Source organism: Mustela nigripes, chromosome X, assembly GCF_022355385.1.
Source record: "Mustela nigripes isolate SB6536 chromosome X, MUSNIG.SB6536, whole genome shotgun sequence".
Classification (NCBI taxonomy): Eukaryota; Metazoa; Chordata; class Mammalia; order Carnivora; family Mustelidae; genus Mustela; species Mustela nigripes.
The window spans coordinates 67,279,106-67,303,373 of record NC_081575.1 but is presented as its reverse complement, the minus strand read 5'-3'; the positions used below and the strand labels follow the sequence as shown (position 1 = coordinate 67,303,373).

Here is a 24,268-nt window from a genome sequence, read left to right as displayed (position 1 = left end):
TTCAAGTCTTTTTTACCCTTAGGCACTTATGATAATTTTTAGCAGAGCAATTCTTTCTTTCTTTCTTTTTTCTTTTACAGCTTTACTGAGGTAAAATTGTTATACTCAAAGCGGTAAATAATTAAATGTGTAAAATTCAGGGCGACTGGGTGGCTCAAATGTTTGAGTGTCTGCCTTTGGCTCAGGTCATGATCTCTGGGTCCTGGGATGGAGCCCCAAGTTGGGCTCCCAGCTCAGCGGGAAGTCTGCTTCTCTCTCTCTCTCTCTCTGCCTTTCCCCTTGCTTGTGCTCTCTCTGTCTCCCCCTCTCTCAAATGAATAAATAAATGATCTTTTAAACAATGTGTGTAATTTGATGACTTCAGACTGTACGCAGTAACTCAGTCTGTCTGGCTGGTTTTGCGAATGCTGTGCCCACCTTTGGGTATTTATTTCTTTTTTAAAAAAAGATTTTATTTATTTATTTGACAGAGACCGCAAGAGAGCACAAGCAGGCAGAGCAGCAGAGGGAGAGGGAGAAGCAGGCTCTCCACTGAGCAGGGAGCCCAATATGGGACTTGATTCCAGGACCCTGGGTTCACGACTTGAGCCCAAGGCAGTAGCTTAACCAACTGAACCACCCAGGCACCCCTGAATGTACTTTTCAAAAAGATTTTATTTTGAAGTGATCTCTGTGCCCAAGGTGGGGCTCAAATTCACAACCTCGAGATTATGAGGTTACGAGTCATTCGCTCACGACTGAGCCAGACAGGGCCCCAGGCCTACTCCTCAACAAGAATTAAGTGAAAAGGAATCCTGAAGGCCATTGAGGTGGTGCACTCTCAGGAACAGGCCAGGCCCCTGGGAGGCCCTGCAGGGGTGGGTTCTAGAACTTGCTCTGGTGCACTTGGTGGCACTGGCTGTCCAGTGGGCAAAAGGTCCTTTTCATTCAGGTCCGTTATCCTTGTGAAAGGAAACTGGAGCACTAGCATGTTCCATTTTACCGGGTGGCTGCCTCTTGGGGCCAAGGCCTTTACAGGAATTTGGGGTGATGGCTTTGGAGGTGGAGCCCCTAGAGAGGATTGGAATAGGGGAGACTGCAACCGGACCAAGCAAGCCTGTGAGACAACAAACCTTGCTGGGTGGTCTCTCATAGGCTAGGAATTTGGAATTCTTGGTTTGCCTTCCTTGGCCTCCCCCACACCCACCTGCCCCATTCAGTGCCCTCCCCCTCTAATATTTTTTTAAAATCCCCCTTATTTTTGATATAAGTAAAACTTCCTTTAAGCTGAGAATGTATAATTAGAATAGAGGGCATTTGGAGTGACTGGTATTCCTAGCCAACCAGGGGCCCCAATGTTGTTTAATAAAAGCTTGGCTATTCCCATCCCCGATATGGTCAAGGCTTTTTCCACTCCCTTCTGCGGAATGCCCATCCCCCCTCTGAGGCCTGGAGAGCTACAACTCACCCTGGGAGGCCTGGCTCAAATATCACCCCCTTTGAAACGCTCCAGGATGCTGTTCTGGCTGGGAGAGTTGCCTTTTCCTAGATGCTCCCCCCAACTCTAGATTCATGTTGGTAGCAGAGTGAGAAATTGGTTGGGATCTGAATCTTCCCTTCCTTTGTCCTGTTTGGGAGTTCCTAGACGGCTAGGATGGGGCTGTGTCCTTGTCTCCTATCTCAGTCCCAGGAGTTGGAGGGGCTTTTCATAAATACTCGGGGAATCAAGTGATCAGATCACAATGTTTCACTCTCCTTTCTGTTTCCTCATCTCACTGGTTATTCCCTGTCCCCATTTTGCCACCTTCTCTTCCTCCACCCCCCAGATGGCAGTAACAACTGGATCCCTTTTTTGTCAAGTGCACTGATCATCTACATTCAATGGGGGCAAGTATCCTTGCTATCCATCAAAATGCCTCTCCTTAGATCCACAGGCCACCTACCCTTCCTGTCCCTGACTCTCTCCGCAGGGAGGGGAGAGCTCCTCCCCAGTGTATGGGGGTACACTCTCCTTGGTTGCAGTGCTTGTATTCCCATGAGGCCTGGATGGGCCCCAGCACAGGATGGAGCTTGGCCACATGTCACCAGGACTTAGCAGGGACACACTAGTTCCTTTGTGAGGAAGGGGTGGTGGTGGGATGAAGTGGGATGGGGGTGGGGCTTCATGGGGGATCCAGTGCTCGGAGAGCTTCCCAGGCAGGTCCCCAACAAACCATGGAAGCAGCAGTGTTATCCTTGATACTTTGGTGAGAGGAAATGTTCCCAACTGTGAGTGCTGTACGGGGCACAGTACAATGAGGACAACGGGACAAAGAGGTAGATTTTCAAAGATTTTATTAAAAAACAAAATAGATCCACAACCCTAAAAACAACACAGGTAGATTTCTTCCCACCTCCCGGTCTACTGATCAGTTCCCCTCCCCTAAGACTCCATGTGGATGGTCCTGAGGCCCAAACCCTGCCTCTGGGCTCCCCCCACCCCGCAAACCAGTGACCAAAGCATCACGTTTTTCTCCAGCGCCTGATGTCTCCTTTAAGAAAATAAAAATACCCCCTCCCTGACTTGCTTAAAAATAATTTTCGAAGATTAAAAACGGCATTTGTGTGTTTTTAAAAAATAAACACTTTAAATGCTGGAAATCTCTTTCTTCCCCTAGGCCTAGCTGAGGCCTCTGGGGTGCCTGCCTTCCTCACCCCAGGAGGCCAGCTGCCACTTGGTGCCCCTTGGAAAATTTCAGGAAGTAATTTCTTCCAAATTTCCCCTGCAGTCACAAATTCCACACGCTGCTCGCATAAACACGCTGTCTTCATTACAAGCACTGCTCCTTGGCTCTGGAAACCTGATCTCTTTTTGTCAACTAGACCACATGCTTCAGATTCCCTGCAAACAGGAGAGAAAACAAAATTCAAATTCAGGTAACATATGTGAATTATACCTCAATAAAGCTGTTTTTTTTTTTTTTAAAGGACTTGCATTTTGGGGCTTGTTCTCTTGCTGCTCCTGGGAACCCAGAGACCTCAACATATGAACAAGCCCAGGCTAGCCTGCTGTATGGTGGGAGACATACGGTGGGAGACATTACCCTGGCAACTGCCAGTTACCCACTGGATGAGTGAGTGAGGCCTTTGGCAGCCAGCTGGTGGCAGAACCAGGTGGGTGAACCCAGCCAAAGCCAGCAGAAGAACCGCCTGGCTGAGCCCAGCCCAACTGCCAATCCACAGAGTCATGAGCTAAACAAATGATTATTTTAGGCCTCATGCTTGTGGTGCACGCAGGCACACTCCCTCACCCCCAACACAGTCAACTTCTTAGACTTCACACTTCACTAACTGTGTCAAATCTTCCTCCACCCTCCTCCTTTCTTCCTGGCTTAGCTGTGCACAACCCTCCTAGCATTTTCTCTTGTAACCACGTATGAAGTATGAACTGGGGGCTTTCGCCTGCCCTTGGGCCAAAGAGTCTTTCAGGGAAAAGGGAGCACCTGCAATCCTACAGATCTGAGCTCCACAAATGAAAGATGTGCTCACTTGGTCTCTTTCTCCTTGCCCCACTTGCCCAAGCAACACTGGGCTCTACACCCTGTTGACAACTTGTCCTCTGAATCAGGAAGAATGCACCATGAGGGCAGGGACCCAGGTTGTCTTGTGTTTTCGCTGATTGCCAAAGTCTAGCACAGGGCCTCACACACAGCAGGTGCTCAATAAATGGCTGCATACATGGAGGGAGGAAGGAAAGGAAAAAAGCAATCAGCACCCACTTGCCTATCTAGTCTTACTTATTTGTTTATTTAGAGTTTATTTATTTATTTTAGTAATAAAGTTTATTTCTTTCTTTTGTCGTCTCAACACCCAACAGGGGGCTTGAACTCAGAACCCTGAGATCAAGAGTTGTATGTTTTTTTTGACTGAGCCAGCCAGGTGGCCTAGTTTTAATTTTAATTTTAAATTAACATGCAGGAAAATTGATTTGTATGTGCAGGTCTATGATTTTTTCATACACATGTAGATTCATGATACAGAACAGTCCCATTACATGCCTCCAAAATTCCCTGTGTTAGTCCTTGGCAGTCACATCCTCTCCTTTGCTTCTTACCACCTGGCAATCACTGACCTATTCTCATCACTCTAAGTGTTGCCTTTTTGAGAACGTCATATGAGTGGAATAAAAAAAAAGTGTATAACCTCTTGTGACTGGCTTTTTTTCATGCAGCACAATGCCTGGGTGTGTCATGAAAACTTTCATGTGTATCAACAGCTTATTCCTTTTTTTGGGGGGGTGGTACTTAACTTTTTAATTTTTAAATTATCATAGATTTATAGGAGGTTGCAAAACAATGTCAAGAGATACCCTTCATCCTGTTTCTCCGAGTGGCAACATCTTTTATAATGATCATTTGATATAAAACCCAGGAAACTGACATTGGTACATCACAGACCACATTTGAATTTCATCAGTTTTATACACACACCCACACCCACACACACTTGTGTGTGTGCATATGTGTCTGTGTCTGTAAGTGTATAGTTCTCTACAGTTTTGTCACATGTAGGTTTGCATAATCCCCATCACAAGAAGATACAGAACTTCATCTGTCACCATAAAGAGTTCCCTCCTGCTACCTTGTTACGGTAATTCCCCTCTAATCCCTAACCCCTAACAACCATTACTCTGGTCCCCGGTTTTATAATTTTGTATATAGCCTTTTGAGATTGGCTTTATTCATTCAGCATATTGCCCTGAAGATCCATCCAAGTTGTCATACGTTAAGTTCATTCTTTTTTTTTTTTTTTTTTTTTTACCACAAGAGTAGGATTCCATGGTTTGGATGCACCAGAGTGTGTTTAACCATTCACGAACTGAAGGGTATCTGGGTCGTTTCCAGTTTGGGGCTATTACACAGAAAGCTGCTGTGAACATCCGTGTACAAGTTTTTGCATGAACACAGCTTTTGTTTCTCTGGGATAAATGCCCAAGAGTGCAGTTGCTGGATTATATGGTAGCTGCACGTTTTTTTTTGAAAACTGTCAAACTGTTTTCCAGAGTGGTCATACCATTTTGCATTTCCACCAGTGATGTATGAGGGATCTAGTTTCTCAGCAAGTTTTTCCTTTTTTTTTTTTAAGAGATTTATTTATTTATTTGAGACAGAGACAGAGACAGAGAACACGAGCAGGAGGAGGAGGAGTAGCAGAGGGAGAGAGAGTATCCACAAGCAGACTCTCTGCTGAGTGCAAAGCCCAACAATGCGGGGCACGATCTTGGGACCCTGAGGTCATGACCTGAGCTGAAACCAAGGTCAGCTGCTTAACTGACTGAGCCAACCAGGCCCCCCATTTCTCAGCATTTTTGTCAGCATTTGGTGGTGTCACTAGTTTTTATTTTGGCCATTCTTATAGGTGTGTAGAGATCTCTCACTGTGGTCTCCATTTGCATTTTCCTAATGGCCAATGATGTTGAACATCTTTTCATGGGCTTATTTGCTATCTATATATCCTCCCCATGTCTTTTGTTAACTGGATTTTTTTTTATTACAGTTGAGTTTGGAGAGTTCTTTATATATTCTAGATACAAAGCTGCTGTTAGAGATATGATTTGCAAATACTTTCTCTCAATATGTGACTTGTCCTTTCATTCTCTTAACTCTTGCAAAACAAAAGTTAATTTTGTGGATCATGTCTTTGCTGTTTTAAAGCCTGAAACTCATGGTCTCTGGACAGTTTTTTATTCTTCACCTCTTAGTTCAAGCCTCCTCCACATCTAATGAGTTGCCAAGCCTAATCTCCAGATGCCTCTCAACTCTGCCCTCTCCTTCCTGTTCCACTGTCTCAAACTTAGTCACATCTCTCATTAGTCAGATCACTGGTGCTCCTGCCTCTGCAGTTGTCCCCCACACAATCGCAAGCTATGATCACATGCCTTCCCTGCTCCCAAAATCCTTCAGCAGCTCCTCACTACCTACAAATGAAGTCCAATCCCTTAGCTTAAGGGTGCCCCATCCATACTTTCCCATTTCCATGGGGGCCTTTGCAACAATACGTTGCCTCTGCTGAGGAAAATCTACAGAGGATCCTGATGCTGAAGCTAGGGGTCCTTCTGACTCTCCGTGTAGCCAGAGCTTGACAATAAATGAGTGACTTCATGGATAAACAAAATTCCACGTCCAAGTATTCCAAACACACATGTTCACAGAAAGGAAAGGTGGGTGCTGTATCCTTTGTTGCTCTGTCTCACTCTCCAGTTACATTTGGAGGCAATTAAGAAAAACAACAGAAATAATTTCCGCCAAAAGTGGATGATGAGCAATATTGAGTTTGGGTAACAATAAAAATGTAAGCTTAAATAATGCCTATTGTTTCCCCCTCACGTCTAGCTTTTCCAACAGTGGGTGGCAGCCTGAGAAAATTCTAAAGGCCGGCATGGTCTGGAGCCTGGGGAGACACAGAGTACAGACCAGAGGAGGAAAACACAAATGTTTATAGAGGCCAAGAATGCATTGTATGTGAGTCAAGCGGATTAGGGGCAAGATGTATGGAGCCTTCTTGAGCCTTTATTCTTTTTCTTATTTTGAGTCATGACATGAGTATAAGAAATAGTTCCCTTTTTTCTTAATTCTATTACAAAAGAAAACAAAACCAAAGCAGTGTAAATGAGATGACAAATGAAAATTCACACTTGGGGGCACCTGGGTGGCTCAATGGATTAAGCATCTGCCTTCAGCTCAGGTCATGATCTCAGGGTCCTGGGCTCTAGGTCCATATCGGGTTCTCTGCTCAGCAGGGAACCTGCTTCTCCCTCTCTCTCTGCCTGCCTCTCTGCCTACTTGTGATTTCTCTCTCTCTGTCAAATAAATAAATAAAATATTTTTAAAAAAGAAAAAAAAGGAAGTTCACACTTGGCCTAGGGTAGAATATACAAGAGGGAACAGTGGGGCTTGTGGCACAGAGGATGGCAGGAGTTCACGAAAAGGGCAGCAGCGACCTAGTCCCAGACACTGACTACTGTGCAGGAAGGTGGGCCCAGTGTGACCAGATCTTTCGATTTTCCAAGAGAAGGCAGAAATTTCCATTTGTGTGCAAAGTTTCCACCATCTTAAATGCGGATAACTGCTTCACACTTTTTTAAGATATCAAAATATGAGGCCAAGTGAAACAATTTTGGAGGCAAGATGTGGCTCATGGGCTCCAGGGCTGTGATCTCTGGGACAGTTCTGACTTAGACCTCAACATCCTCAAATATCCTGGTTTGGACAATACATTGTATCATCATTCTACCTCTGGTGTATATGAAGGAGTACCGAATTGGGTCTCAGGAGGCCAGTGTTCTATTGATTCATCAACTGACTGACTGACTCATTTGTTCATGCATTTATTCAATAAACATTTATGGACTAACTATTCTTTGCCAGGCACTAGGTGCTGGAGAGTGCTGTCTTTAGTCCTTTTTTTTTTTTTTTTTTTTGGAGTTAATAGACTTTATTTTTAGAGCAGCTTTAGATTTACAGAAAAACCGAGCAGAAAGCACCAAGACTTCTCAAATCCTCCTGCCTCTTGCCTCCCCTGGAAGGCGGTGTCCACCCTATTATCAACATTTTGCATTAGCATGGTACATTTGTTTTAGGTGATGAATGAATATGGACTTGATTATTAAGTAAAAGTCCATAGTTTATATTTGGTTTCACTCTCAAGTGTTGTACAATTCTATGAGTTTTGACAAGTGTAGAATTCACCATTACACCTATTTGTGCCTTCCTTCCTTTCCCCAAAGCCTTGGCACCCACTGACCTATCTTTCTAGTTTTGCCTATTTGAGAATGTCCTATGGGTGGAATCATAGAGTGCTCAGCCTTTACAGACTGTCTTCCTTGACTTAGCAATACGTGCTTAAGTTTCCTCCTTGTCTTTTTGTAGCTTGAGAGCTCATTTGTGTTTTGTGCTGAAAAATATGCCATTGTCTGGCTACACCATTGTTTGTTTATCTGTTTGTCTACTGAAGGAAAACTTGGATGCTTCCAGGTTTTGGCAATTATTAATAAAGGGGACATAAATATTCATATGCAGGCTTTTGGGTGGACATGAGTTTTCAACTTATTTGAGTAAAGAGCAAGGAGTCCAGTACAATTGCTGGATCATATGTTAAAACTCTGGAAGAACCTTCCACTTGTCTTCCAAAGTGGTCATACCACTTGGTATTCCCACCAGTAATGAATGAGAGTTCCTATTGTCCCACATCCTTGCCAGCATTTGGAATTATCAGTGTTCTGGTTTTTAGGTATTCCAATAGACATACAGTGATAGCTCATTGTTTTAATTTGCAAGTCCACCCACTTCCCTCCATCCTTCACTGCATTAAGCTTACTCCAAACCACTACCACTCTTTGTGTGGACAGCTTTAATAGTCTCAAAATTGGTATCCCTGTTTCTATCCTTGTCCCCTACAACCTATTTTCTACATAGCAGGCAGAGTGTCTAGTTAAGACTTAGGTCAGAGCACATCACTCTTCTGTTCAAAATCCTCTATGGCTGCTAATCACACCTGGAATCAAATCCAGTTACCAACCCTGCAGGTTCTGGTGCCTGTCTCATGTATCCTACCAACCACTCCTCCTGCTTAATCTGTTCTAGCCACATGGGGCTTCTTTTTTTTTTTTTTTTTTAAAGATTTTATTTGTTTATTTGACACAGAGAGACACACACCCATATGCAGCAAGAGAGGGAACACAAGCAGGCTTCCTGTCTATCAGAGAGCCCAACATGGGGCTCCATCCCAGGACCCCGGCATCATGACCTGAGCCGAAGGCAGATGCTTAACAACCGAGCCACCCAGACGCCCCTCATGGGGCTTCTTTTTGTTGCTAGAACACATGAGTCATTTTTCCTCCACAGGGCTTCCCCCGCTGTTTGCACTTGCTGTTCCTTCTGCCTGAAATGCTCTGTCCCTGGATATTCCCATTTCTTTCTTTCTTTCTTTCTTTCTTTTTAAGATTTTATTCATTTTTGACAAAGAGAGATAGTGAGAGAGGGAACACAAGCAGGGGGAGCTGGAGAGGGAGAAGCAGGCTTCCTGCCAAGTGAGGAGCCCCATGCAGGCCTCGATCCCAGGACCTTGGGACCATGACCTGAGCCGAAGGCAGATGCTTAATGACTGAGCCACCCAGGCACCCTGGACATTCCCATTTCTGACTCTTCTCATTCAGATCTCAATTCAAAAGTTATATCTGAGAGGCCTTATGACTGCCCCATCTATGTGGCCACCTCTCCACTCTCCTGCCATCACTTTCTGTCACGCTATCCTGTTTTATTTCCTCCCATGCACTCAGCACGCTGAAAACATCTTGTGTATTGATTTTGATTGCGTTTGTATCCCTTCACAAGCCCTGTGAGGGAACCCTTGTCTGTCATGTTCAGCACTCTACTGTAAGCACCCTCGACAGTTCCTGGTACATGACAGGTGCCCCAGAAATATTCATTAAAGAAATGGACATCTGTGGAGCTATAGAAGCCGCAGATAAAGCACTTCCCCATTCAGTTCACAGAGGCCTAAAGTTTGGTCATTGCTCTTAAGGCTGTTAGAGCAATGAGGTGAGTCAACATAGGCTTAAAAAGGAAGCGTCCATGCCACCAGGCTAAGTGGCAATTGAGTTCTGAAGACAAGAAGTGACATGGAAGTTTGGAGGAATGCTAAGGAACCCCAGCACCCTTGGAGGCTGAGTGGCACCACAGAGGAACAGAGAAGTAAATTTAGGGCTGTTGAAAAGTGTTTCCCAAACTTCCACTGTATGGGTGCCCATTTCAGGAATGCCGTCCTATCTACTTAACATCTGTATTGATAGTAACAATATTTTTCTTTGTATCATTTCACTTTAAAAATTTTAATACTGGGGCGCCTGGGTGGCTCAGTTGGTTAAACGCCTGCTTTCAGCTCAGGTCAATATCCCAGGATCCTGGGATGGAGCGAGGGTCAGGCTCCCTGCTCAGTGGGGAGTCTGCTTCTCTCTCTCCCTCTGCTTGCCGCTCCCCCTACTTGTGCCCTCTCTCTCTGTGTCAAATAAATAAATAAAATCTTCAAAAAAATTTTAATACCTTTTTGGGTCTCATCTATCCTAAGTAGTAGTAGGTAATCGTCATCATCAAAAACAGACTTGATGTGCTTAGTACATTTTGTTTTATTTTTGAAAAGATTTTATTTACTTATTTGAGAGACAGAAATAAAAAGAAATACAGAGAGAGCACGAGTGGGGGGAAGGGCAGAGGGAGAAGCAGGCTCCCCTCTGAGCAGGGAGCCTGACACAGATGCGGGGCTCTATTCCAGACCCCTGGATCATGACCTAAGCCGAAGGCAGACGCTTAACCGAGGAAGCCACCCAGGTGTCCCTGTTTGGTATATTTTAAAATATCCACTAAAATGAATACAACTATTAAAATAAAAAATATCTTTGTGTCACCTCAAACTGTCTCTCACCCCAAGGGGCAGGAGGCACATTTTGAGAACAATCACTGCAGGGATTGCTCTGGGACAGCTGGTGCCCAGGCTTCTCTGCTGATTCTAGTATCTGCGAATCTTGGACTGTGCCCTCCCCAACTCTGATCCCCTGCCATCCAGCTCCCTCAACCCAATCTGGTCCCCCATCTCTGTCCCTTCATTTCATAAGCCTTTACTGTTGTCTGCATTGGGCGGGGCCCTGTGCTGGGTGCTGAGGTCACAGGGGGAGAGCAAAACATAGTTCTTGCCCTCAAGAAGTTCTCAGTCTAGTTGGAAAGGCATATATACAGACAAACACATCATAGTCCATAACAAGGTGACAAAATACCAGTCTGTACAGAGAGCTCAGGACATACAAAGAGGGTGTGGAGGGCTTCACAAAGGAGGCAGCATCTTTAAGGGCAAAGGGGGAGAGAATGTTCTAGACACAACTATATATACAAAGGCAACTGCAAAGTTTTCGTGGCCAGAGCACAGGATGATGGGTCAGGGAAAAGGGCAATGAGGTTGGAGAGGTGGCCAGAGGTCAGGCCATCAAGGACCTAGAAGGCCATGGCCTTATCCTAGAGGCCATAGGGAGCTGCTGAATGATTTTAAGATGGGGAGGAGGCCCATGTAGCTTGATCTAGGGCTAGAGCAAGTTTTCTAGTTGCTGCCTCCTCACAACCATGTTTGGGGGTGGATCTCACCCTCTACCTGGGAACAATGGCAGAACAAAAGATTTCTGTGAAGCCTTGGTCATGTGCTGATATGGAAGGCTGATTCAATTTTAGCTCTTAATTGTCAACTGTATTGCTTGCCTTGGAATGTAGATCCCTCCTGTCATCAGAAAGCCTTTCAATGACAATTAAGTATAACCACCAATTACCACTTGTCTGCTACTGACCTGAATTAGAACCTGAGGCTGTGGATTAATTCCACCAAACTTCTGGCATTTACAGGATATCTGCACTTAAAGGATATTACCCTGATGGCTAGGGTGCTCCAGTCTTAGCTTGCAAGAGACTACTGCAATCTCAAACAGAATTGAAGCAATTTCTAAAATAGCTTATGATTCATTTTTTTCTCCCCTCCTGTGCCTAAATCTGCTGGCTCCATGTGGAGGGATAGGCACAAGTAACTGTAGAGGTGACATCACAGGAGTGGGCTGCTTGTCTGCCAGCCAGCCTGTGGAGCCTGGCCCGGAGTGGCTTATCTGCTGGGCAATCCCTCCCAGCCGTTTTGGAGTCACAGTTCCAGGTTCCTTGGTCCATGTGCTTTCTCCATATTTCTTTTTCAGACAAGAATTCTGGGCCGGGAAATCCAGGATAATGGGAATAGCAGTGGCAGGAAGAATAATACAGCCTTACATCTGTATAATGCTTTAGAGTTGTGAAATCCATTTGCTCCATTTTGCTCCACCCAAACACCAGTGGGAAATGGAAGCTGGGATTTTAGTCCTGAACTGGAGATAAATCCTCCTTCTCTTGCACAAAGGAGGTAAATGCTAACATTCCCCATTTGCTTCAGGGCCCATCATGATTAGGCCGTGGATACCACCAGAAGGTCAGAGAGACTCCTTTCAGTGTCTAGGTGCTTCCTGTAAGATATATTTTCCAGCACAAATTGCCTGGCAGGCACAATCTATTAACTATGCCATCCTGATTGAGCCAGCAAGTAGTGCCAGTCTCAGCACTGCCAACTCCTTCTGTACACCCTGGTTTACAGTCCCAATGGTCTCAAAGACCTTTACTGGAGCCAAAGGCATGGCTGTTAACTGTGGAGCCCTGAAGGTAGGGTGTGTCATGAACATCTGGAAGTGCCAACAGCTGCCAGAGCAGCTCAAGGGTCTGTGAAAGGAAAAAGTGGAATCCGAGTCATATTAGCCACTACTGCGGATCCTGAAGTGAAGGGCCATCGAGCCCAGATACGAACAGCTGAGGCATAGGGTGAATGGATTCTTTCCTTGAAGGAGCCGGAAAAATAGTTCTGCATGGATCTCATGTTTGCTCTGTGATGTTCCAACACCCGGTCCCAGCATAGTTTGTTGCCCCCAGTGCTCTACTGCTACACAAAGCATGAAAAGTCTCACAGCCTAGCTTCCCTCCCCTGATCCTCCCCAGCATCATGGCTGCCAAGCTGGAGACTAAACCGGTGACATACTCTTGCTGGACCGCCATGGTTTTAGATTAGATTTCAGTGTTGCGCGCATGCGCACATGTGCGTGTGACGCCTGTGGTTGGAGTGAGCCACAGGCACTCATGAGTGTTGCAAGAGTGGCGGGTAATCCTGCTGTTGCTGCTGTAGGTGCTGCTGCCATTGCCATCGCCACCGCGCCGCGAATTCAGGATGATCCAGTGCAAGACATAAATGCTGGTCAGTGCCACGAAAACGTCATCTTCGTAAACCTAGATGCTGTACTCAGGCCATTCTGTCGGAAATCTTGGCGGGGTATAAAAGTGACCCTTTTGAAAGTTGAATCTGCAAACTTATATGTGGAAAGTGACTGGCAGAACAGAACATCATCACCTCCAAAGCAGAGAGGCCTCCCAGAACTTGTTTTCCAGCTCATGGGGGATATGTGCGCCTATGAAAATAGATTAAGGATCACTGCTTCGGCCTCTTTTAGAGATGTGAATAAAAAATCTTGGCTTGGGATTGCCTCCTCTCTGGTTGACTGATTTTTCAATTGATTTGTATTTATTAGCTAATGAAATTAAAGTTGTAAAAATGATAACAGAAACACAATAAATCTCCCCCACAACTGGCTGTTTCTATGTCACTATGGTACATTCCTCACTTTGATTACTTCAAAGTCTATTATTTTGTTCTCAATTATTCTGTTTTTCTGGCACTGGAGAAAATCAATTTGTTTTATTTTCTCTTATTCATGCACTCAATTATGCTCTTCGGGCACATTTAATCACTTTGATGTTTTCATTTTATGGCCCGTCTCTAGGCACTTCAGCTGCATTGCTGCCAACAGGCAAGCAGGACTAATTTGCATGTCACAATAGACTTGAAATTCTAACTCAATTTCGAAATCTTTATGAAATCTCCCTCCAAAATATGCTTGGAGCTGCAAAGAGGCAGAAGGATGTGGGTAAACCAGAAGCCTATAAAAATGCTTTCCTTTCTCAAAACACCGAGAGCTCTTTGGTGGCCTGACTAGAGCTTGGGGATGTCCTGGTCCAGGTGTAGCAGAGGAGTCTACAGGATGGGATGTCTGTAGAGCTTCCGCTGGGACTCTGTGGTGAGAATCCTGCAAAGACTGCCCCTCAGCATCAAGGCCAGGGAGGCTGGGCCTGCTTACTCTGGCATAAAACGCCTATCAGCACTGCTGGATTTGGCAGCTGTGCTAAAGACAGCACCTGAATCTCAGTTGGTTAAAGGGCCTCCGGGTAGACTGAGAGAATTGTCAACAGTAAGGCATTCCAGAACTCTGAGTGTTTTACCTTATTTTCTCTAATAAGTTCTTTTTAAAAAAAAAATAGAAAAATGCAGTTTATTTTATTTTATATATTTTTTAACATTTCAAGTTTTGATTTATATTCTAGTTAGTCAACATACAGTGTAATATTAGTTCCAGTAGTAAAATTTAGTAGTTCATCACTTACCTATAATAGCCAGTGCTGATCACTACAAGTGCCCTCCTAATCTCCATGACCCATTTAGCCCATCCCCCAACCACCTCCTGCCATCGGCCCTCAGTTGTTCTCTGTAGTTAAGAGTATCTTCTCTAGAGGTGCCTGGGTGGCTCAGTGGGTTAAGCCTCTGCCTTCAGCTCAAGTCATGATCTCAGGGTTCTGGGATCGAGCCCCACATCTGGCTCTCCCCTCAGCAGGGAGCCTGCTTCCTCCTGCCTCTCTGCCTACTTGTGATCTCTCTGTCAAATAAATAAATAAAATCTTAAAAAAAGAGTATCTTCTCTAGTAAGTTCTAACCTCCTTTCTGATCCCTGATTATTTTAGAGCTAACAGCTGGAGGGGAATAAGTGATATAACTGCTTTAGGCACGTACTTTGGGCAAACAGGAAAAAAAAAGCTTAATTAAACACATTAGAGGCCTCCAAGTATTCTTCAAAATTTCTAGGTTTGGGGGCGCCTGGGTGGCTCAGTGGGTTAAGCCTCTGCCTTTGGCTCGGGTCATGATCTCAGGGTCCTGGGATCAAGCCCCGGGATCGGGCTCTCTGCTCAGCAGGGAGCCTGCTTCCCCCGCCCGCCTGCCTCTCTGTCTACTTGTGATCTCTGTCTGTTAAATAAATGAATAAAGTCTTTAAAAATATTTCTTGGGGCGCCTGGGTGGCTCAGCGGGTTAAAGCCTCTGCCTTCGGCCCAGGTCATGATCCCAGGACCCTGGGATCGAGCCCCGCATCGGGCTCTCTGCTCAGTGCAGAGCCTGCTTCTCTCTCTCTCTCTGCCTGCCTCTCTGCCTACTTGTGTTCTCTGTCAAATAAATAAATAGAATCTTTAAAAAAAAATATATTTCTTGGTGGGGCGCCTGGGTGGCTCAGTGGTTTAAGCCTCTGCCTTCAGCTCAGGTCATGATCTCAGGGTCCTGGGATCGAGCCCCACATCGGGCTCTCTGCTCGGCAGAGCCTGCTTCCCCCTCTCTCTCTGCCTGCCTCTCTGCCTACTTGTGATCTCTCTCTGTCTATCAAATAAATAAATAAAAATCTTTAAAAAAATATTTCTTGGTTTGTTGTATACTAAAACCAGCAACTCCATCAGGAAGAAGGAAAATTCCATATTTCCTCTTCTAAACCTTGGGCATGACCTTCAATTTCTCAGGTGGAATTCCAGCTCCCTTCCTTGTTCTGTGACCTTGTACAAGCTAATCAACCTCCCTAAGCCTCATCTGTTGAATGGAGCTAATAACATTATCTACCTCAGAGACAGACTTGCTTCCCAAACTTCAATACTGCCAAGAAATTTGTCATATTTATATACCACTTATGTGGAAACCTCTCTCATACCAACTCTGTTTTAAAAAAAAAAAAAGCTTGGGGCGCCTGGGTGGCTCAGTGGTTTGGGCTGCTGCCTTCGGCTCGGGTCATGATCTCAGGGTCCTGGGATCGAGCCCCGCATCGGGCTCCCTGCTCTGCAGAGGGAGCCTGCTTCCCTCTCTCTCTCTCTCTCTCTCTGCCTGCCTCTCTGCCTACTTGTGATCTCTGTCTGTCAAATAAATAAATAAAATCTTAAAAAAAAAGCTTATCCTAAGCAATGATATCTGTGAAATCATCAGATTTTGATGTGTCAGTTATATTTCTTTCCAATACACACTAAAACATACACGGCTGACCCTTGAACAGCATGGTTTGAACAGCATGGGTCACTTATACATGGATTTTCTACAGTATAGTGCTATAAAAATATCTCCTCTTTCTTATGATTTTTGTAATACCATTTTTTCTCTACCTTACTTTATTGTAAGAATACAAAAACACTAATTCAAAGGGATACATGCACCCCTATGTTTATAGCAGCATTATTTACAATTAGCCAAGCCATGGAAGCAGCCCAAGTGTCCACTGATTGATGAATGGATAAAGAAGATGTGGTATATATATATACAATGGAATATTATTCAACCACAAAAAAACTGACTGAGTGGCTCAGTCAGTTAAGTGTCTGTCTTCAACTCTGATCATGATCCCAGGGTCCTGGGAAGGAGTTCTACATCAGGCTCCTTACTCAGCAGGGAGTCTGCTTCTCCTTCTGCCCCTCGCCTCACTTGTGTTCTCTCTCACACACACAAATAAATAAATAAATAAAATCTTAAAAAAAAAGTATTACCATTTGCAACAATGTGGATAAAGCTAGAGAGTGTGATGCTAAGCAAAGTAAGCCAGAGAAAGACAAATACCATATGATTTCACTCATATGTGGAATTTAAGAAAGAAAAGAAATGAGCAAAGGAAAAGAAAGGGAAACCAGGAAACAGATAGTTAATTATAGATAACAAACTCATGGTTACCAGAGGGTAGGTGGTGGGGGGATGGGTTAAATAAGTGATGGGGATTAAGGAGTACACTTGTGATGAGCACTGGGTGATGTATGGAACTACTAAATCACTAAATTGTATACCTGAAACTAATATAACACTGTATGTTAACTAATGGGAATTAAAATAAAAACTTAAAGAAAAAAAGAATATAGTACACAAATACATATACAAAATGTGTGTTAATTGTTTATGTTTCAGTAAGTTTTCTGTCAACAGTAGGTTATTAGTAAAGTTTTGGAGGATTTAAAAGTTATATGCATTTGTGTCCACCCAGGGACACCAAAAAACAAAGACAAAAATTTAAAAGAACCCAAACAAACAAAAGTTATATGTAGATTTTTCAAGTGTGTAGGGTGTTGGTGCCCCTAACTGTCACATTGTTCAAGGGTCAACTGTACATCAAACATACCAAATTAATTCCTGCCTTAAGGTCTTTGATCTTGCTCTTCTCTTTATCTAGAATGTTTTTCACCCCAATTTTTGCAAAGCTCCCTCCCTTACTTCATTAAGCTCTATTCCCAAATGTCACCTCCTCGGGGAAGGCTTTACTGACCATCTACCTAAAATAGCAACCCACTGGAATTTATCAGTAACCAACCTTAAATATTTATTTGTTTATTGTCTATCTTCCTCGCTAAAATGTAAGCTTCACGATGGGCAAGGCCTATACCTGTCCTATTTACATCTCTATCCGCAGTGCCTAGAATATTGCCTGGCACATATTAACACCAAATATGTATTTGCTGAGTGTATGAAACATTAAAATAAAAAATTAGCAGTAACCAGGCTCCCCTTCCACCAGAGAAAGCAGAGTGGAAAGCCAGAACTTTTATCCCTTTTCAATGGCAAGGAAGTTTACCCACTGCTATCAGTAGAGACCACATGGGGGGCAGTAACAAGGTTCCACTCCCATTCCCAGCCAGGGTGGCATCAGTGGAGTTCTAATGGGGAACCTGAATTTCCACTCTTGTCCAGCAGTGAGGAGGTGCCCCATCTCCCTCCAGGCTGTCTATGGCAGCTCAGTGGGGAACCTAGACTTTTATCCCTACTTGGAAGTAATGGGATGATGCTCCCTCCTCTGCCATCATGATGTCAGAGGAAATCTGCTAAAATGGAAGATTTAAGGAAGATTCAGATATTGTAAAAAAAAATCTAAAAATTACCAAGAAACAGGAAACTATGAACTCAAATGGGAAAAAGACAACAGATGTCAACATAGCAATGACATAGATATTGGAAATGCCAGACAAGGAGTTTAAAGAGGCCATCATAAAAATATTTCACTGAGTAATTCTGAACATGCTTGAAAAAAAAAAAAGAAGTCTCAGCAAAGTAACAAAAGAAATAAAGAAAAACTAAATGGAAGTTTTAGAACTGAAAAATACAAGTAAAATAAAAAACTCAATAGATGGGCTCCACAGCAGAGTGGAGGGAGGTGGGAGAGGTAAAATCAGTAAACTGGAATATAGAACAACAGAAATTGTCCAATTTGAACAAAAGACAAAAAATAGTCCTGGAAAATGAGAAGAACCTCATGGACCATGTGGAACTACAATATAAGATCTAACATTCATGGGGCATCTGGGTGGCTAAGTCGGTTAAGGATCTGACTCTTGGTTTCAGCTCAGGTCACGATCTCAGGGTGTGAGATTGAGCCCTGTGTCTGGCTCTGCAATCTGTGGGGAGTCTGCTTGAGATTATCTCCCTCTCCCTTTGCCCCTCCCCCTACTCTCTGTCTCTCTGTTTCTCTTTTTCTAAAATAAGTAAATAAATAAATCTTAAAAAAAAAAAAAAAACAACCCACCCAAACAAAACAGGATCAAGATTCATGTCACCGAAGTCCCAGAGGGCAATGAGAAAGAGGATGGGACTGAAAATGAATTTCTTTTTTAAAAAATTAATTAATTAATTACAAAGAGAGAGAGAGAGAGAGAGAGTGCACAAGTAAGCATAGCAGCAGAGGGAGAAGCAGGCTCCCTGCTGAGCACAGAGCCTGAGATGGGGCTTGAATCTAGAACTCTGGGATAATGACCTGAGCTGAAGGCAGATGCTCAAATGACGGAGCCACCCAGGTGCCCCTGAAAAAGAATTTCAAGAAATAATGGCTAAAGATTTCCCAGATTTGGCAAAAGATATAAACCTACAGATTCAAGAATCTGACTGAACTCCAAACTGGATAAATCTAAAGAAATCCACACCAAGTCCTATCATAATCAAATTCCTAAAAAATAAAAAATTTTAAAAAAACGGGGGAAAAACTATAAAAACAATTTTGGAAAGCAGCAAAAACAGAAACAAAGTCTATAAGGGAAAGATAATTCAAATGACTGGTTTTCTCATCAAAAACCATGGAGGCCAGAAGGATGGTAAGATATTTTTCAGGTGGTGTAAGGAAGTAACTGTCAACACAAAATTCTAAGTCTACGAAAATATTTCTCAGGAATGAAGGGGAAATAAAGATATTCTCAAAGGAAAGAAAATTAAGGAAATCTGTTGCTGCCATACCTACGCTAACAGAATAGCTAAAGAAAGTTTTTGCAATGGAAGAGTAATAATAAAAGAAGGAATCTTGGAACATCAGGAAGGAAGAAAGAAAATGGAAAGAGTAAAAATATGAATAAACATAAACATACTAGGGTTTCCCCCCTCCTCTTCAGTTTTTTAAATTATGTTTAATGATTGAACCAGAAATGATAACACTGATGTAGTTGTAAAGGAAATACTTAAGGCAATTATATTATAAAAGGGAGAGGGGAAAGGACTTAGAGGTAGGTAAGTTTTCTAAACTTCGGTTCTAACTGGTAAAATGTTGATACTAGCAGACTGTAGTAAGTTAGGCACATATAATATATATCCAGAGACAACACTAAAATGCCTACACAGGGGTGCCTGGGTGGCTCAGTGGGTTAAGCCGCTGCCTTCGGCTCAGGTCATGATCTCAGGGTCCTGGGATCAAGCCCTGCATCGGAATCTCTGCTCAGCAGGGAGCCTGCTTCCTCCTCTCTCTCTGCCTGCCTCTCTGCCTACTTGTGATCTCTGTCAAATAAATAAATAAAATCTTAAAAAAATAAAATAAAAAGCCTACATAGAGAGATACAAACAAAACCACTAAGGATGAATCAAAATGAAAATTGAACAGAGGTATAAGTTACCAACAGTAAAGGACGAAGAAGAAAACATAGAAGGAACAAAGGGAACACAGAGAAAACAAAACATAAAGGGGCACCTAGGTGGCTCAGTCAGTTAAGCAGCTGCCTTTGGCTCAGGTCAGGATCCCAGGGTCCTGAGATTGAGCCCCACATGGGGCTCCCTGCTAGGTGGAGAGCCTGCTTCTCCCTTTCCCTCTGCCTGCTGCTCTGCCTACTTGTGCTCTCTCTGCATCTCTCTAATAAATAAATAAAATCTTTTAAAAAAACCATAAAATGGCAGATTTAGTCCCTAACATATCAAAACTACATTGAGTATAAATGATCTAAATACATTAGTTAAAAGACAAAGATTGGCAGGGTGGCTAAAAAAGTGATCCAACTATATGCTGTTTTTAAGAAGCTCATTTCAAATATGATATTAGCACGTTGAAAATAAAAGGATCGAAAATACATGCCATGCAAACATTAATAAAAGAAAGCAGGAGTGGCTATATTCATATCAGATAGAGTAGACTTCAGAGCAAAGAAAATTACCATGGACAGAAAGGGACATTACATAATGGTGAAAGGGTCAACTGACCAAAAAGATATAGCAACCCAAAATGTATATGTGCCGAACATCAGAGCTTCAGAATACATGAAGCAGAAGCCGATAGCGTTATAAGGAGAAAAAGGTTCACAATTAGAACTGGAGACTTCTCAATATCCCTCTCTCAGCAACTGATAATAGAATAAGACAGAAAATGACAAAGAATACAGAAGAACTCTACAATGCTACCAGCCAATAGGATCTAATCGACACTGATAGAACATTCCATGAAACGACAACAGAATACACCTTCTTTTCTAGCACTCACAGAACATATATCAAAATAGATCATATACTGGGCCATAAAAAACTCCAACAGCTGAACAAAATTGAAATTATAAAGCACATGTTTTCTGACTACAGTGGTATCAAGGTAGAAATGAAAAACTTCCTGAAAAAGAAATATCCAGGCCCAGATGGTCTCACTGGAGAATTCTACTAGAAAGAAGAATTAACACCAATTCTCCCCTATCTCTTGCAGAAGAGAACACTCCCAAACTCACTTTACAAGACATTATTGGGCTGATACTGAAAGCAAATGATGACAGCACAAAAAAGAAAACTGCAGGCTAATATCCCTCATGAATATAGATGCAAAATCCTCAAGAAAATATTAGCAAATAGAATTGAGCAATGTAGATAATCACAGTACACCATGGCCAAGTGGGGTTTATTCCAGATATACAAAGCTGGCTCAAAGTTTGAAAATCAATCAAGCTAAAATACCATATTAAAAGGCTAAAAAAGAAAAATTACATACACATTACTATTAGTATCAAATGATGCAGAAGCAGCATTTAACAAAATTTAACACCCATTCATAACAAAAACTCTCATAAAACTAGGAATATAAAGGAGTACTGCTTCAACTTGATAAGGAAGATCTACAAAAACCTACAGCTAACATCATTTACTATGGTGAAATACTGAGTGTTTTTCCTTTGAGGTCTGGACTAAGGCAAGGTTGTCTTCTCTAACCATTCTTATTTAATGTAATATTGGAAGTCTAAGCCAGTGCAATAAAGTAAGAAAAGGAAATAAAAAGCATACAGATCAGAAAGGAAAAAAATCCCAAAACTTCTCTATTTGTAAATGAGTGGTGATCTATGTAGAAAATCTTAAGGAATCTATAAGAAAACAGAATTAATAAATGAGTTCAGCAACATCACAGGATATAAGTGCAATATACGAAAACTGTATTTCTATAGAGTAACAATTTCCACATGGGAACCAAAATGAAAAAAACAATAACTCAAAGAAAAACTTAGGTACAAAACTTGTTTAGGATCTGTATGCTGAAAATTACAAAACGTTGAAGAAGGAAATAAAAAAAGTCCTGAATAAATGGAGAGACAAACCATGTTCATGGATTGGAAGACTCAATGCAATAAAGATGTCAGTTCTTCCCAAACTGATAACCAGGTTTAACATAATTCCTAACAAAATCACATTAAGGTATTTTGTAGATATAGACAAAATTATTCTAAAACTTATGTGGAAAGCAAAGGAACTGGTATAGGCTAAAACAATTTTGAAAAAGAAGAAAGAGGAATCACTCTACCTGATTTAAGGTTTATTATATAGCTATAGTAATCAAGACTGTGAGGAGGAATAATCACATAGCTCAATGGAGCAGAAGAGAAAACTCGGAAAGACTGTTGCCTTGGAGTAAAGGAAGGTTTTGGAAAGGAATGTGGTCCTAGGGAGCTCTCGGGACTTTACACCCTTCTACTAGACAAAAAAGGCTTTACAGCAGGAGTCAAAGGAAAATCTGCTCTCTTGAGTGGACAGCTGGAAGCACTTAAGAATTACTAGAGGTACTTAAGAAAGGAAACAGCACCTGAGATGTAAAATTCTCACTCTCCAGTCCCTGTCTTTCCAGCAGTGTGCAGGTGCAGTGACCAGGTTTTGTAAACCAAAAATTAGGAAATAAGTTCTGATATAATGATAGCAATAATAATAATTAAAAGCTCAAACATGTAGGGGCACCTGGGTGGTTCACTTGGTTGAGCATCTGACTCTTGCTTTCAGCTCAGGTCATGGGGATTGAGCCCCGCATTGGGCTGTATGCTCAGCAAGAGTCTGCTTGAGATTCTCTCTCCCTCTCCCTACCCCTCCTGCTTGTGCTCTCTCTCTAAAATAAAAAATGAATAAATCTTAAAAAAAACCCCTCAAACACATATTACTTTTTTCTGAATAACAAAGCAACACATATTCATGGTAGAAATTTTGAAAAATACAGAAAAACAAGAAAGGACAAGTTAAAAAAATACTCATAATCCCAGTTCTACCACCAAAGTAACTACTGTTAGTATTTTTGTTTTATTTCCTTTGGGCGTTTCTCTGTGTATATCCACATACTCACTCATACACACATTATATCCACACAATTGAGACTATATGGTATTAAATCACTTTTTATCCTGTTATTTCTCACTTAATATTATTATCGTGACAATAATTTTGTGGCATCCAATTGCTTTTAAAATTTTCTTTTTAATTGGCTGCAACAACTCTTCCATGTAGATGTATTTGAGACAATGTATCATACCTCTAATTCAATATATCAAAACAGAACACATCAAGTATATGTTTCTGTAAAACTATCCCCCTCCTCCAATGGCTCCCCATCCCAGTTGGTATCCAGGCTGGAAAGCTCAGAATCATCTTTACTTCTTCCTTTCTTTTTGATCCCCTATACATGACCCATTTCTAAGTGTTCTTGATACTGTTTTCCAAACAAGTCTCAGCCATTTGGGAGGAATAGGATAGGGAATATCCTAATATCACTGTTCTGGTCCAGGCTCTTTCAGGCTCAATCTTGGAATACCACCATGATTTATCCAAATAGCACTGCATCATGTTATGTCCTAATTCCAGAACCTAGAATGGCTGTCACTTTATTGTATCCAATATGGACTACTCAGCCTGAAATTCAAGGGAACTTGCAATCTGCCCCTGGCGCTCACCTGAGTTTCCCTAGCTTATGAGCACCTCTGCATTCTTATCAATTTAAATCCTCCAAACCTTTTGAAAGTAGTCTCCCTAAAGTCTTACTCCCCCACTTCTACAAAGGATCAGCCTTATTATATCCTCATCTGTCTAAGAAGGTTAATTTTGTCTCCTTCCCTAGACTTCTCAGCTGTTTATTAAAGGCAGAGGCCATATTTTAAACTTCTCTTACACCTCTCATGGCACTAAGAACATGGGAAGCTCCAAAAACTAATCATTGATTGATTTAATGGGGCTCAGGTGGAGACATAACCATACTTCTTAAAATTAACCTGGTTCACAACCTCACTTTGGGAGACATTGCAGGGTGAAAAGGGTTTACTAGGGGCAATTGAAAAAAAATACAAGGGATGATGAATAGATTTGACTGACCAATACTGTTATAAAACAGAGGGCACCAGGTCTGGATTCAAATCCTGAGGGTACCACTTACCTGCTACATTAGGCATGGTACACCATGTCTTTGGACACCAGTTTCCTACCTTATGAGGTAATTGTGAGGATTAAATGAGATCACATACGTAAAGAACCGAGCATATGGTATAGTATAGTTGGCTTTCAATAACAGTAGTTCCCACCTCCTGGATTTATGTAGGTACTTGGTGTCTTCATAAGTAATCTACTGAGGGTCTTCATGGTTTGTTAAAAGCTGTTGTCTAGGAATGTCTGGGTGGCTCAGTCAGTTAAGTGGCTGCCTTCAGCTCAGGTCATGATCCCGGTGTCCTGAGTTAGAGTCCCACATCAGGCTCCTTGCTCTGAGGGGAGCCTGCTTCTCCCTCTGCCTCTGCCTGCCTGTACTCTCTCTAGCTCTTTGACATATAAATAAAATCTTTAAAAATAAAATCTTTAAAATCTTTAAGAAAGCTGTTGTCTAGGGGTGCCTGGGGGGCTCAGTTGGTTGGGTGTCTGTCTTCGGCTCAGATCATGATCCCAGACTCCTGGGATTGAGCCCCGCATTGAGCTCCACATTGGGCTTCCTGCTTGGTGGGAAGTTTGCTTCTCCCTCTGCCTCTCACCCGGCTGTGTTCTCTTTCTTTCTCAAATAAATAAATAAAAACTTTTAAAAGAATAAAAG

The 24,268-nt window shown here is 42.5% G+C and overlaps 1 protein-coding gene across 2 annotated transcripts in view; it reads right to left on the bottom strand.

Annotated features, from left to right (window-relative positions):
- Positions 1–2,296: 2,296 nt before the first annotated feature.
- Positions 2,297–24,268, bottom strand: part of HDAC8 (histone deacetylase 8) — a 223,377-nt gene continuing 201,405 nt past the window's right edge. For both annotated transcript variants that reach the window (XM_059385639.1, XM_059385641.1), the window contains one exon: positions 2,297–2,860. In XM_059385639.1, the coding sequence (XP_059241622.1) occupies positions 2,838–2,860 (23 nt within the window). In that variant the 3' untranslated portion in view covers positions 2,297–2,837. The remainder of the gene's footprint in view (positions 2,861–24,268) is intronic.